This window comes from Cavia porcellus, unplaced genomic scaffold (genome assembly GCF_034190915.1).
Source record: "Cavia porcellus strain 051 isolate PalLab524CR breed Dunkin Hartley unplaced genomic scaffold, mCavPor4.1 scaffold_23, whole genome shotgun sequence".
Lineage (NCBI taxonomy): Eukaryota > Metazoa > Chordata > Mammalia > Rodentia > Caviidae > Cavia > Cavia porcellus.
In genome coordinates, this window is record NW_026947506.1 from 34,077,235 (window position 1) to 34,089,803 (window position 12,569).

Consider the following 12,569-nt stretch of genomic DNA (forward strand, 5'->3'; position numbering starts at 1 on the left):
TCATGGTAGCAAGAGTGGTTTTAAACAGGCTGAGTGTTCTGAGTACCAGCATAATAAACATTGTGCATTCCCAATCCTTTTTGGGGTACCACATTCTGTCTGCTGTGCTTGAGATTTATATCCATTAGTGAATGAAAAAATTTGAAAGCCCAGAGAGCTGAGGAATACAAAGAACAGTCACCTGTACTCTGATTTAAACATTTCCTGCTTCAAATTCATTAAACTATATTTGAGAGGGCCTTTAAAATCCTAGAGACTCTGCCTTTTCCAATACCAAACTGACTGGCAAAGTGGTTTTATTGTCATTGGGCAAGATTTGCCTTCAGACTCCCCCAGCAGTGCAAGTTAGAAAGTCACTCCTCAGGTATACTGCAGGCAAAAAGCAGTTTCCAACATGTTTTAGTTTCTTCATCTCATCCTGCTGTCTTTCTCTTGAGTATTTATCATTGCACAATGACATAATCTCTCATATTCAGCACCCAGTATTGCATTTCTGAGCAGCATAGGCTCTTTGGGGGAGAAGCCCCTGGAGGATCTCTGTCTATGAGTAAGTTGAAGCCATAGGAAGCCCTGGGTGATGGGACCCGCCTGCCATCTTATCTTGTTGCCAGAGCAACCAAATACAGGCAGTAGGAAGAGTTCTGCACTGTCAACTGCATTTAGTTGTCCTGGAAACCAGACCCAAGAATCCTGAGGCTCAAGACCTGAACCCTTGCTTTGTCATGCTGCCTGCAAATATCACCTCCCCCATCCCAACATCCAAGGCATCATGGGAATAATGAGAGGGAGGGAAATTCCCAACTTTTGGTACCATTTCAAGACTCAATAATTAGTATAAATGCATTCAACAAGAACCTATTAATTACCTTTTATATTCAGAGATGAGTAAGGCATGTGTCTCCTAAAGCCATATCAGAAGGCCTGAGCCTTGGATGACTTGTTGAAAGTCATGCTTGCTGATATCCAGGGGAAACCCTGCTGCTTATCACTTCTACAAGTTTAAAACAAATCCTTTTTTGAAGACAGAATGTTGAAACTGTTTCCTTGCTGACAAGTTATGATACCTATCATAATTAGTGATAGAATTTAACTCTCAACTTGCCTCCTTCATCCTTCTCTAGACCTTCCTGGTGCACCATCCAACCTGGTCATTTCCAACATCAGCCCTCGCTCCGCCACACTTCAGTTCCGACCAGGCTACGATGGAAAGACGTCCATCTCCAGGTGGATTGTGGAAGGGCAGGTACATGGCTCATAAAACTGGGCACTGGGCTTTCCAAAGAGCACCTCTAACACTGTCCTTGAGAGACAGGGGAGTGATGCTTTGCAGAACAATTCAGTAGCAGCAAGTGTAGACCTAGGGGCAGTTGGGAAAGGAGTTGTGCTTAGAAGAGGAAAAGCAGGGACAAGTCATTGCAGATGCGGGGGATAGGATGGTGAACATCAGTGGAAAACAAGATGCTGGGCCAGAGTCCTATTAAGTGATATAAAAATGTAACAGAGAGGGATAAAATTCAAATTGTGTTTCAAAATAGGAACCCAGAATTTGAAAGCATTTTTTAAAAATTCTATATCTAGCTAGCTACCAAATATATAAATGGGACTAGTTATTTTATGCAATTTGTCTCTCATAGAATATGCATTAATTTAGCAACATTTCTAAGCTGTGTTGTATCTCCAAGCACTATTCTAGGCTTGGGAGATACAGCCCTAAGCATATCCTGACAAACTTTCTGTTATAGAGGGCAATGTTCTCTTTTGGGAGAAAGGACTACTAGCTTCTGGGAAGGAGCTTGTGGGTTGTGTTTGGGGGACAGGAGGTGGCCAGTAAGTCAGCACAGAGGTGGGACGTGAGTAGAGAGACTAGGCTGATCACACGAGATCCCAAAGTAGACCACAGAAAAGACTCAAAACCAAGGGCCATAGCAAGCATGAGTGGGCTTAATAATCTGTGAATGGATAACACAATCTGCCAGCTTCATGCTCCTATAAAAGCAGGCAAAAATGAAAAGACAAATTATGAGGAAGAGTAGTAAAGTTTCAAAATAGTTATTGTGTGTAGTAAAATCCCAGTGACTTTCATGACTATACTTGTACTGGATTGTAAGACAATTCACTTCTGGAAATTGGCCATAAGTTAGAGAACAAATCCTACATGCATCTTCAAAAGTTTCATTAAGCAAATGTTTCTGGAAATCTACATAGGATCCTCCCAGTGTGAAGCATCTAAATAGGACTGATTCATAAATGGAGCTGAAACAATTATGTATGTAAGAAAAATAACAGTTCTTCCCACCTCACATCCAATCAAGAAAATCAATCCCCAGTGAATGAAAACAAAGTAATAGAAGCAAACTTTGAAACTCTTAGAAAAGAAATTTAGGGAAATCATTGTATCTTATGAAAACCAATTCTGCACCTAGCAGTCTCTCAGCATGAGAGCTAGGCAAGTGCTCTCAGGACAGTAGAAGCCTATGGTATGGTCTAGTGACTGAGGGCCCCACTGTGGCAAACCACCATGCTTGCTGTCAAGCCATGCTCCCCACAAGCTTCAGAATTCTATGTCAGCCAGACAAGCCTATGGAAAGACAGAAATCATCCTTCCTACCTTCCTTCTACCTTCTCTCCCTCCCTCCTTCCTTTTCTCTTGCTTTCTATTCTCCTATTATTATGAAGCATAGGTTTTTAAGAAGTGTAGTGTGTTTCAAGTATGAGTAGTCAGTATTTTCTCTAACTCAAATTCATGCATTTAGCCTGCGAAACTCTTCACCTTGTCCTGGCCTCTTAACATGAGGGCACTTGTGTTCCATGCCTTCTTTTCTTTCTGATGTGCAAGATATCTTAGGATCCACTTGCCTCTTCCTACCCAAGCTCCAGCATGGGCCTTGCTTTCATTTAGCATCAATGGTATTTGAAGACCATGACCTGGATGCTAAAGTGTGCTGGGGTGCATATTTCTACCAGCTGATCATAGCTTCTCAATTTTTCAGTAGGCAGATAGGAAATGTATTTTTTTGAAAGATGAGTTCGGGGCTGGGAATTTAGCTCAGTGGCATAAGCACCTACCTTGCAAGCACACAGTCGCAAGTTTGATCCATGGTACCAAAAAAGAAAGAAAGATGAGTTCACAATGACATTCCAATTCAAATTTAAGATTATTATCCTTGAATTTATATTTTTTTATTTAAAGAGAAAAAAGAAAGGAAATAAAAAAAACAAAGCAGTAAAAGGGTACAAATAATACAGAATTTCAAGAAAAAAATATAGTAAGATATCACTAGTTAATAGGTTACATATTGTCATCTTAGAAACAGTTGTCCAAATTATAAAATTAAAGCATATAAAGTATACATACAGTGAGATTGCAGTGAGTGCCATTCAATGATCCAACAAAAGCTCAGTAATATGGATTTCCATCCTACACACTCAAACATACATGCAGTTATATCCCTTAGACCACCTTCCTTTCGTCTCTTTTTAATAACAATTACACTTTTGGGGTTTTTTTTACTCCCACAGTTGTTACTTTTTTTGAAAAGAATAAAACCTAACGTGACTAAACAAAACAGAGTCGGTTAGAACAGAAGGATGGGCATAGTACATGATGCAAAAGTAGAATATCAGGTGATCAAAAATGGGTACCCATTGTGCCTCTTGCTATTTTTTTTTAAAGTTGCCTATATCATCAGGTATAATAGAATTGATCAAAACAGTACAGAACAAGACCAATAAAACCTACACTGGAGACCTTACAGGGTTTCAAAAGAAGATAATAGTCAAACCATAATGGGCATCATAGTGAATCTTATTGCCTTCAAAGTGGTTGCCTATACCCTCAAACTTGATACTATCAGACAAAATAGAATATAGTAAAATCTGACAGAACAATACTGGGGAGAGCAATACTGGGGTTCATATCAGGTTAATAGGAAAACAAAAAAATTACTATAATATATCCCACTATTTTTAAATTTAGTTTTCCCTTAATTGAAAAAAATGTAAGAAAAAATAGATTAATTTTTAAAAGGGTGGAGATTGAGATAAAAGAGGACATTGTAGTAGAACAACACAAGTCAGAACCGAACAATTTAAGCATCATTGTGTTTTACCCCCAGATATTCTAACATAATAGTAGTCACCATAGTGCCTCCTTCCTTGTATTATTTGAGTATAACTTCATATACTATAGCATCAAGCATATCAAGACAGTCTGAAGCTATTCAAGAGATTGAAGAAGTTACAGGGTATTTAGAACCAGTTAACAGAAAACAAACAACGGTTTTTATATTATCTCTTTGCCTATAAAAAATTTTGTTTATACTATCGCATATAGTAAAATATAGTAAGATACCACATGTTGAAACTAGTGGAAACAGATGTACAACAGCTTGATGGGACTTCAAAACAAGATGATATTAAATCAGCACTAGCTTTTATGATGTGTTGTTTTCTTCAGAATAGCTATTCGTACTATCACCGATACTAAAATCGAACAACCCAGGTTAAAACCATTGCAATTAATGAGTGATAACATATGGATTCAAACCAATATGATTGAGAATCATGTTACCACATACTTTTATGTATTCTTATCATTTCTTACACTAGGGAAATTATTCGGTATTTATACATGTGAGTTTGATTTATTTCACTTATGAGTATGGTCTCAAGCTGCGTCCATTTATTTATAAATATCTCAATGTGATCATTCTTTATAGCTGAGTAGTACTCCATTGCATAAAAATACCACAACTTTTTTATCCATTTCTAAGTTGATGGACACTTAGGTTGTTTCCAAGATCTGGCTATTACAAATTGTGCTGCTATAAACATGGGTGCACATATATCACTGTGGTATGATGCTTTCAGTTCTTCTGGAATATGCCTAGAAGTGGAATATCTGGGTCAAATGGTGTTTCCAGTCCCAGCTTTCTGAGAAATCTCCAGACTGACCTCTACAGTGGTTGCACTAGTCTACACTCCCACGAGAGTTCCTTTTTCCCCACAGCCTCTCCAGCATTTGTTGTTGTTGGTTTTCTTGATCTTGGCCATTCTTTCAGGAGTGAGATGAAATCTCAGTGTGGTTTTAATTTGCATTATTCTAATGACCAGTGATGGCGAACATTTTTTCATGTATTTGTTTGCCATTTGTATTTCTTTATCTGAAAATTGTTTATTCATCTCAGATGCACATTTTTGGATTAGGTCTTTGAATTTTGGGGGTCTGATTTTTTTTAATTCTTTATATGTTTTAGACAGAAGTCCTTTGTCTGAGGGGCAGTTCACGAAGATTTTTTTCCCAGTTTGTGGGTTTTCTTTTCACTGTGCTGGAGATTTCTTTTGATGTGCAGAAACTTTTTAATAAGAGGCGATCCCAGTTTTTGACTCTGGGAAGTATTTCCCGTGCGGTTTGAGTCCTGTTCATGAATTCTTTACCTACTCCTATGTCTTCAATTTGTCTTCCAATAGATTTAGTGTTTCTGTTTTAATATTCATATCTTTGATCCATTTAGATTTTATTTTAGTACATGGTGATAGGCATGGGTCTAGTTTTAGTTTTCAGCACATGGAGAGCCAGTTTTTCCAACACCATTTATTAAAAAGACTGTCGTTCTTCCAGTGAACATGTTTGGCCCCTTTATCAAAGTTAAGGTAGTTGAGTGTGTTTGTAATTGTGGTTGTGTCTTCTAATCTATTCCACTGATCTTCGGCTCTGTTTTGGCTCCAGTACCATGTTGATTTTACTACAGTTGCCTTGTAGTATAACTTCAAGTCAGGGACTGTGATACCTCCCGCCTTGCCTTTGCTGCTTAGAACTGTCCTTGCTATTCTAGGTCTCTTCTCGCTCCAGATGAATTTTAGGAGTGATTTCTCGAGTTCTATGAGGTATGTTGATGTATGTTTATCGGAATTGCATTGAATCTGTATAAAAGTTTTGGGAGAATGGCCATTTTCACAATATTTATTCTTCCTATCCATGAGCAAGGGATGTCTTTCCATTTTCTGAGATCATCTTCAATTTCATTTTTCAGTGTATTATAATTTTCCCTATATAGGTCTTTCACTTCTTTCATGAGAGTAATTCCTAAATATTTCATTTTTTTGGTTGCTAGTGTAAAGGGTGTTGCCTCTCTTATTTCTCTCTCTGTGACTTTGTTAGTGTATAGGAATGCTATTGATTTTTGAGTATTGATTCTATATCCAGCTACATTACTGAATTTATTTATTATATCTAGGAGTCTTTCAATGGAGTTTTGGGGATCATCTATATAGAGTATCATGTCATCTGCAAATAATGATAATTTAACTTCTTTTCCTATCTTTACGCCTTTTATTTGTCTCTCTTGTCTAATTGCTCTGGCCAGTATGTCCAGTCCTATATTAAATAGGAGCAGTGATAAGGGACATCCTTGTCTTGTGCCTGATTTTAAAGTAAAGGCCTTCAATTTTTGGCCATTTAGTATGATATTGGCTGTTGGTTTGTCATAGATGGCCTTAATTATATTGAGGTAAAGACCATGTATTCCAATTTTCTCTAAGGGTCTTATCATGAATGAATGCTAGACCTTATCAAAAGCTTTTTCTGCATCTATAAAAATGATCATGTGATTCTTACTTTTGGCTTTATTGATATGGTGGATTACATTTATTGATTTACGTATGTTGAACCATCCCTGCATGCCTGGGATGAATCCCACTTGGTCGGGGTGTATGATCTTGTTGATGATTTGCTGCATCCTATTTGCCAATATTTTATTGAGGATTTTTGCATCTGTGTTCATTAGGGAGATTGGTCTACAGTTCTCTTTTTCAGTTGGGTCCTTCTCTGGTTTTGGTACTAGAGTAATGTTTGCTTATAGGAACAATTTAGGAAGGATTGCTTCCCTTTCAATTTCATTGAAGAGTTTGAGGAGTGTTGGCATTAGGTCTTCTTTGTATTTCTTGTAGAATTCTGCAGTGAATCCGTCTGGCCCTGGGCTCTTTTTGTAGGTAAAGATTTAATTACATTTTCAATTTCATTAATAGAAATTGGGTTATTCAGTAGTTTTACATCTTCATGACCTAGCTTTGGTACTTTGTATGCTTCTAGGAATCTGTCTATTTCCTCTGTGTTATCAAAACTTTGAGAGTATAGGTTTTCAAAATAGGTGTTGATGATCTTCTGTATTTCTATAGGGTCTGTAGTAATTTCGCCTCTTTCATTCCTTATTGCATGAATTTAAGCTTTTTCTTCCCTTTTTTAAATAAGGTTGGCTAGGGGCATGTCGATTTTATTTATTCTTTCAAAGAACCAACTCTTTGATTCGTTGATTTTTTTTTGATTTTTTTTTTTTTTTTTTGGTCTCTATTGCATTGATTTCTGCTCTGATTTTTATAATTTCTTCTCTTCTTTTGGCTTTGGGCTTGACTTGCTCTTCTTTTTCTAGATGTTTGAGGTGTAACATCAGGTTATTTATTTGTATGCATTCTATTTTCCTAATGTGGGAACTCAGTGCAATAAATTTTCCTCTGAGGATAGCTTTCATTGCATCCTACAGATTCCAGTAAGTTGTATTTGTGTTTTCATTTGTTTGTAGGTATTGTTTAATTTCTTCTTTAATTTCCTCTGTGACCCACTGATTACTCAAGAGTGTGTTATTCAATTTCCATGTGTTTGTGGGATTTTTGCAGTATCTTTTATCATTAATTTCTAATTTCATAGCGCTATGGTCCGATAGCATGCAAGGGACAATTTCGACCCTTTTGCATTTATTTAAATATGTTCTGTGAATTAATATATGGTCTATTTTAGAGAATGACCCATGTACTGCTGAGAAGAATGTGTATTCTGTTGTTGTTGGGTGGTATACTCTGTATATGTCTATTAAGTCCATTTGTTCACAGGTGTGACTCAGTTCTTTTATTTCTTTGTTGACTTTCTGTCTGGTTGACCTGTCCATTGGTGTCAAAGGTGTGTTAAGATCTCCTATTAGAATTGTGTTACTGCTAATTTGGTTTTTCATTTCTGTTAGTACTTGATTTATATAACTGGGTGCTCTGGAGTTTGGTGCATATATATTTAAGACAGTTATCTCTTCCCTATATACTGGTCAGTATGTAGTGACCTTCTTTATCCCTTCTGATCATTATTGGCTTGAAATTCAGATTGTCTGCAAACAGAATAGCCACTTTTTTGGGGGTTCCTGTTGCAAGAAGTATTGTTTTCCATCCTTCAACTTTTAGTCTGTGAGTATCCTTTTGGTTAGATGGGTTTCCTGTAGACAACACATGGTTGGATTTTGTTTCTTGATACATTCTGCCAGTCTGTTTCTTTTAATTGGTGCATTGAGACCATTTACATTAATGGTTATAACTGTTATATATTGGTTTATTGTTGACATGTTACCTTTCTACTGTTGCATCTTTATCTTTCTGTTCTGTTTGTCTGCTTTGTTTAGTCGTTTTTTCCTAAATGTATCTAGGCTGTCTTTCAGTATTCTTTGCAGGGTTGGCTTGGTGATCATGTAGTTTTTCAGCTGTTCTTTGTCATGGAAGTATCTTATTTCTTCATCGATTTTGAAGGACAGTTTTGCAGGGTACATTAACCTAGGTTGGAAATCATTTTCCTTTAGGATCTGAAATACTTCACTCCATTCTCTTCTTGACTTTATTGTTTGTGCTGAGAAGTCTGCTGTGATTCTGATAGGTTTTCCTTTATAGGTGATCTGTCTTTTCTCTCTGACAGCTTTTAATATTCTATTCTTCTGTTCGATTTCTGGGATGGTCATTATTATATGTCTGGGTGTAGATTTATTTTGGTTATGGCTATTTGGAGTTCTGTATGCTTCACTGATCTTGATATCAGTTTCCAATCTTGTGTTTGGGAAATTTTCAGCTATTACTTCTCTAAATATCCTCTTGAGATCCTTTATGTTGTCCCCTTCTTTTTCATTTATCCCTATCAACCTTATGTTGTTCCTCTTTGCATCATCTTGCAGGTGTTGAATTGTTATTTCCTAATTTCTTGTTATTTTTAAAAGATCTTTCCTTTCCTGTTCACTGGCTGCAATCTTGTCTTCGAGGTCTGAGATTCTATCTTCACATTCATTGAGGTGGTTTTTACAACTTTCAATGGAGTTTTTGATTTCCTGTATATCTCTTTGCATCTGCTTTATGTATTCTGTTTCTTATATTGTTCATCCAGGGATTCTATCTTTTTGTTTAGGTCCTCCAATTTTTTAACTGTGTCTTCTTTAGATATGTTCAGCATCTCCTTCATTTCTTTTTGTCATTTCTTCTTTTACCTGAGAGATTATTTCTAGTTTGAATTCCTTTAAGTCTTCCCAGAGTTGCTTCTTTATTTCAGTTACTATTATTTCAGGTATGTGGCATGTGTTTTCTTCTATGTACGTGATTCCTAGGCTTTCTTGGGATGGGCTGGATGTTTGATGTTGCATTTTGGTCTTTTTTTTTTTTGTCATTTTCCTATATTTTCGAGCTTCAAGTGTTGTTCCAAGTGAGGGAGAGAGTTCCCCCAGACTGGGACCGGGTTCCGCTCTGCAGCCCTACTTGCTGGGCCCAGCAGGGTACCATGGCCTGGCCCCAGACAAGGAAGAGAGCTCCCCCGACTGGAGCAGGATTCTGTGCCTACCTGACTCGCTGGTCCAGGCAGGAAACCGCAGGCTGGTCCCCAGGTGATGAAGAGCCTTGAATTTATATTTTAAATATCATTTCTGTTATACTAAAATTGTGTATTTTAGAACCTCTAACATAATTACTTATTTTGTCTTATTACATTAAGGGTTTCAAAATCGTAATTTCAGTAAATAAGTAACAAGACTACTGAATACAATTTAAGTATTTGCTCTTAGAAAATATACTGAGTTGTAAAGCCACTTAACAGAATTCTTTTCTCCTGTGATTATGTCACCAATTTGAGAGAGAATTAAGTGCATTTATTTCAGATATTTTGGCTTTTTGCTTTCATTTTTAAGTTGCTTCCTTTAAAACTTATTTTACTTTTAAAAACTTACTTACTTTTAAAAAATTATTAAAACTTTTAAATTCATTTTCAAGTATGTAAGTCATTTACATGGTCCTAAAATGTTTGCTTAGGGTCTTTACTCTACTGAAGGGTGGTTTTCAGCCTTTTGCATGATTGTTTTATCTTTCTGCCTCTGCCCCCTTTGGGGTAGACCCCAGGAGTGCCATCAGTGACTGAACCCATACACGCTCTGGACTTTGCCAAGCCTTCTGCAGGTGATAACATTTCGTATTTCCATCAGAACTATGCACATTTTCACTAAGCAAAAAAAGAATTGAAATCTATAATTGAAATTATAATTTTTTTCTTACATGCTTTTGGAGTTTTGAATCATAGAAAAAAGATATTTCCCACTTTCATATTATAAAGAAATTCACCCAATTTTCTGCTGCCTCTTTTATGATTTCATTTTTGCACACAAAACTCCATCCATTTGGAACTTGTCTGTGTATGTGGAATGAGGTATAAATCCATTTTATCAGTTTGCAAATAGCTATGTAATTGTCCCAGTGCCCCTTACTAAAACGTCCTTTTTATTTTCTCCCTTTCCCCCCTGATTTGTAACATTGAATTCTCATATGCACTTGGGTCTATTTCTGAAATTTTCATTCTGTTCTATTAGTATGATTATTCATGCACTAATTCTACATTGTGTAATTATAAAACTTTAAAATATGTTTTAATATCTAGTAATGTTTCCCGAAGTCCCCGGTATATTCATACACACACACACACACACACACACACACACACACGCACATGCACACGCACATACACAGAGAAACAGAGAGACAGAGAGAGAGTAAGCAAGCCTGACTTTTTCAGGCTTCTCCTGGTTGCTCAGGAAGGTGACCCTATCATTTGGGAATATGAGATATCATTCCATTCCTTCAAATCTACTTTTGTCAACTATTTTCTCCTTGCTTGGCAAAGCACTAGGGTACCTGTCTCTACTTTCTCCCAGCTTTTGGAAGGGCAAGAAAACTGAAGGGTGATCAGTGTACTACGAAGCTATCCTACAAACAGATGGGCCTGCCCCTCAGACCCCTCTTACCAGCCCTGGGGTCCTGAACATATGTCCTGACTTCTCAGTGAGCCTTGTCCCCTTCTGTAAAAAGGGTTAGCAGAACTACCTGTAAGGTCATCGTGAAGGTTAATTAACACATATTTGAACTATACTTTCTGCCTTTGTTGCTGGCATATGGGGTCCCAGTTGATCTGAGAATACTTTACTTGTCTAGATGTATGCCAAGTGTTCTAACAAATACTAGCATGTGGCCCTCATAGTGCTTGTCTGGCTGCCGTCACTCCCTATTTTACACATGAGACATGAAGGTTGGAATTTCTTATCCAGGTCATATCTGGGCTTCCTGCTGCTCAACCTATGAGATATGGCTGGTGCTGCAAGTAGAAACTTTGTAAATGCTCTTATTAGTTCTGCTACTATTTTCTATAAACAACTCACAGTCGGGCATGGTGGCACTCCCCTATAATACCAGGACTGTGGGAGGCTGAGTCAGGAAGATTGCAAGTTTGAAGCCAACCTGGGCGATTCAGTTAATAAGATCCTATCTCAAAATAAAAAATAAAATAGGGCTGGAGTTATAATATAGCTCATTTCAGGGGCTCTGGATTCAATCCTTAGTACACATACACCTGAACTCATGTTACCTGTTTTTAAATTAATTTTATTGGTGCACTTAGACATATATAATGATCATGTTTATCATAGAGCATTTGCTCCTATAATATATTTTGATTCTTCTTTTTTTCCCATTCCCCATACCCCCTTCAATTCTTTTTCCCCTCCTTATTTGACAAAAGCTTTATTTCAATTTTTCTCCTTCAGTTCTTTTTTTTTTTCATTTTATTTAAGGAGAAAAAAGAAAAAAAACAGAAAAAGGGTACAAGTTATACAGAATTTCAGAAAAAGTAAACAGTAGGAAATCACTAGTTAACTGCATATTGTCATCTTAGAAATAGTTGTTGAAGTTACAAAATTAAAGCATATAGAGGGGACTTTCAGACAGTGAGACTACAAACAGTTTTGTTCAATGATCCAACAAAACTCAATAATATGATTATCTATCTTATACACTTAAATATATATGCAGTTATATCTTTTAGAGAACTTTCTTTTGTACAATGACAATTATACATTTTGGGTTTTATTACTCCCACAGTTCTTACTACTTTTTTTTTGACGAAAGTAAAGCCAAATGTGACATACCAGTACAGAGTCAGTCAAATCAAAAGGATGGACATAATACATAATGTAAAAACAAAATACAAGGTGATCAACAATGGTTACCATAATGCCTCTTGTTATCTTAAAAAAATTGCCTATATCATCAGTTATAATAAAATTGTACAAAACAGTAAAGAATAAGACCAATAAAACCAAAACATTGGAGACATTAGAGGACTTCAAAAAAAGATAATAGTCAACCAGAATGGGCGTCACAGTGAATCTTATTGTCTTCATAGTTGTTGCCTATACTTTCAAACTTGGTACTATCAAGCATAACAGAATAGAGAAAAATCA

The 12,569-nt window shown here is 36.6% G+C and overlaps 1 protein-coding gene across 2 annotated transcripts in view; it reads left to right on the plus strand.

The window, feature by feature from the left end:
- Sdk1 (sidekick cell adhesion molecule 1) overlaps nt 1–12,569 on the plus strand; it is an 892,505-nt gene that overhangs the window by 741,764 nt on the left and 138,172 nt on the right. For both annotated transcript variants that reach the window (XM_063234098.1, XM_063234100.1), the window contains one exon: nt 1,122–1,243. In XM_063234098.1, the coding sequence (XP_063090168.1) occupies nt 1,122–1,243 (122 nt within the window). The remainder of the gene's footprint in view (nt 1–1,121; nt 1,244–12,569) is intronic.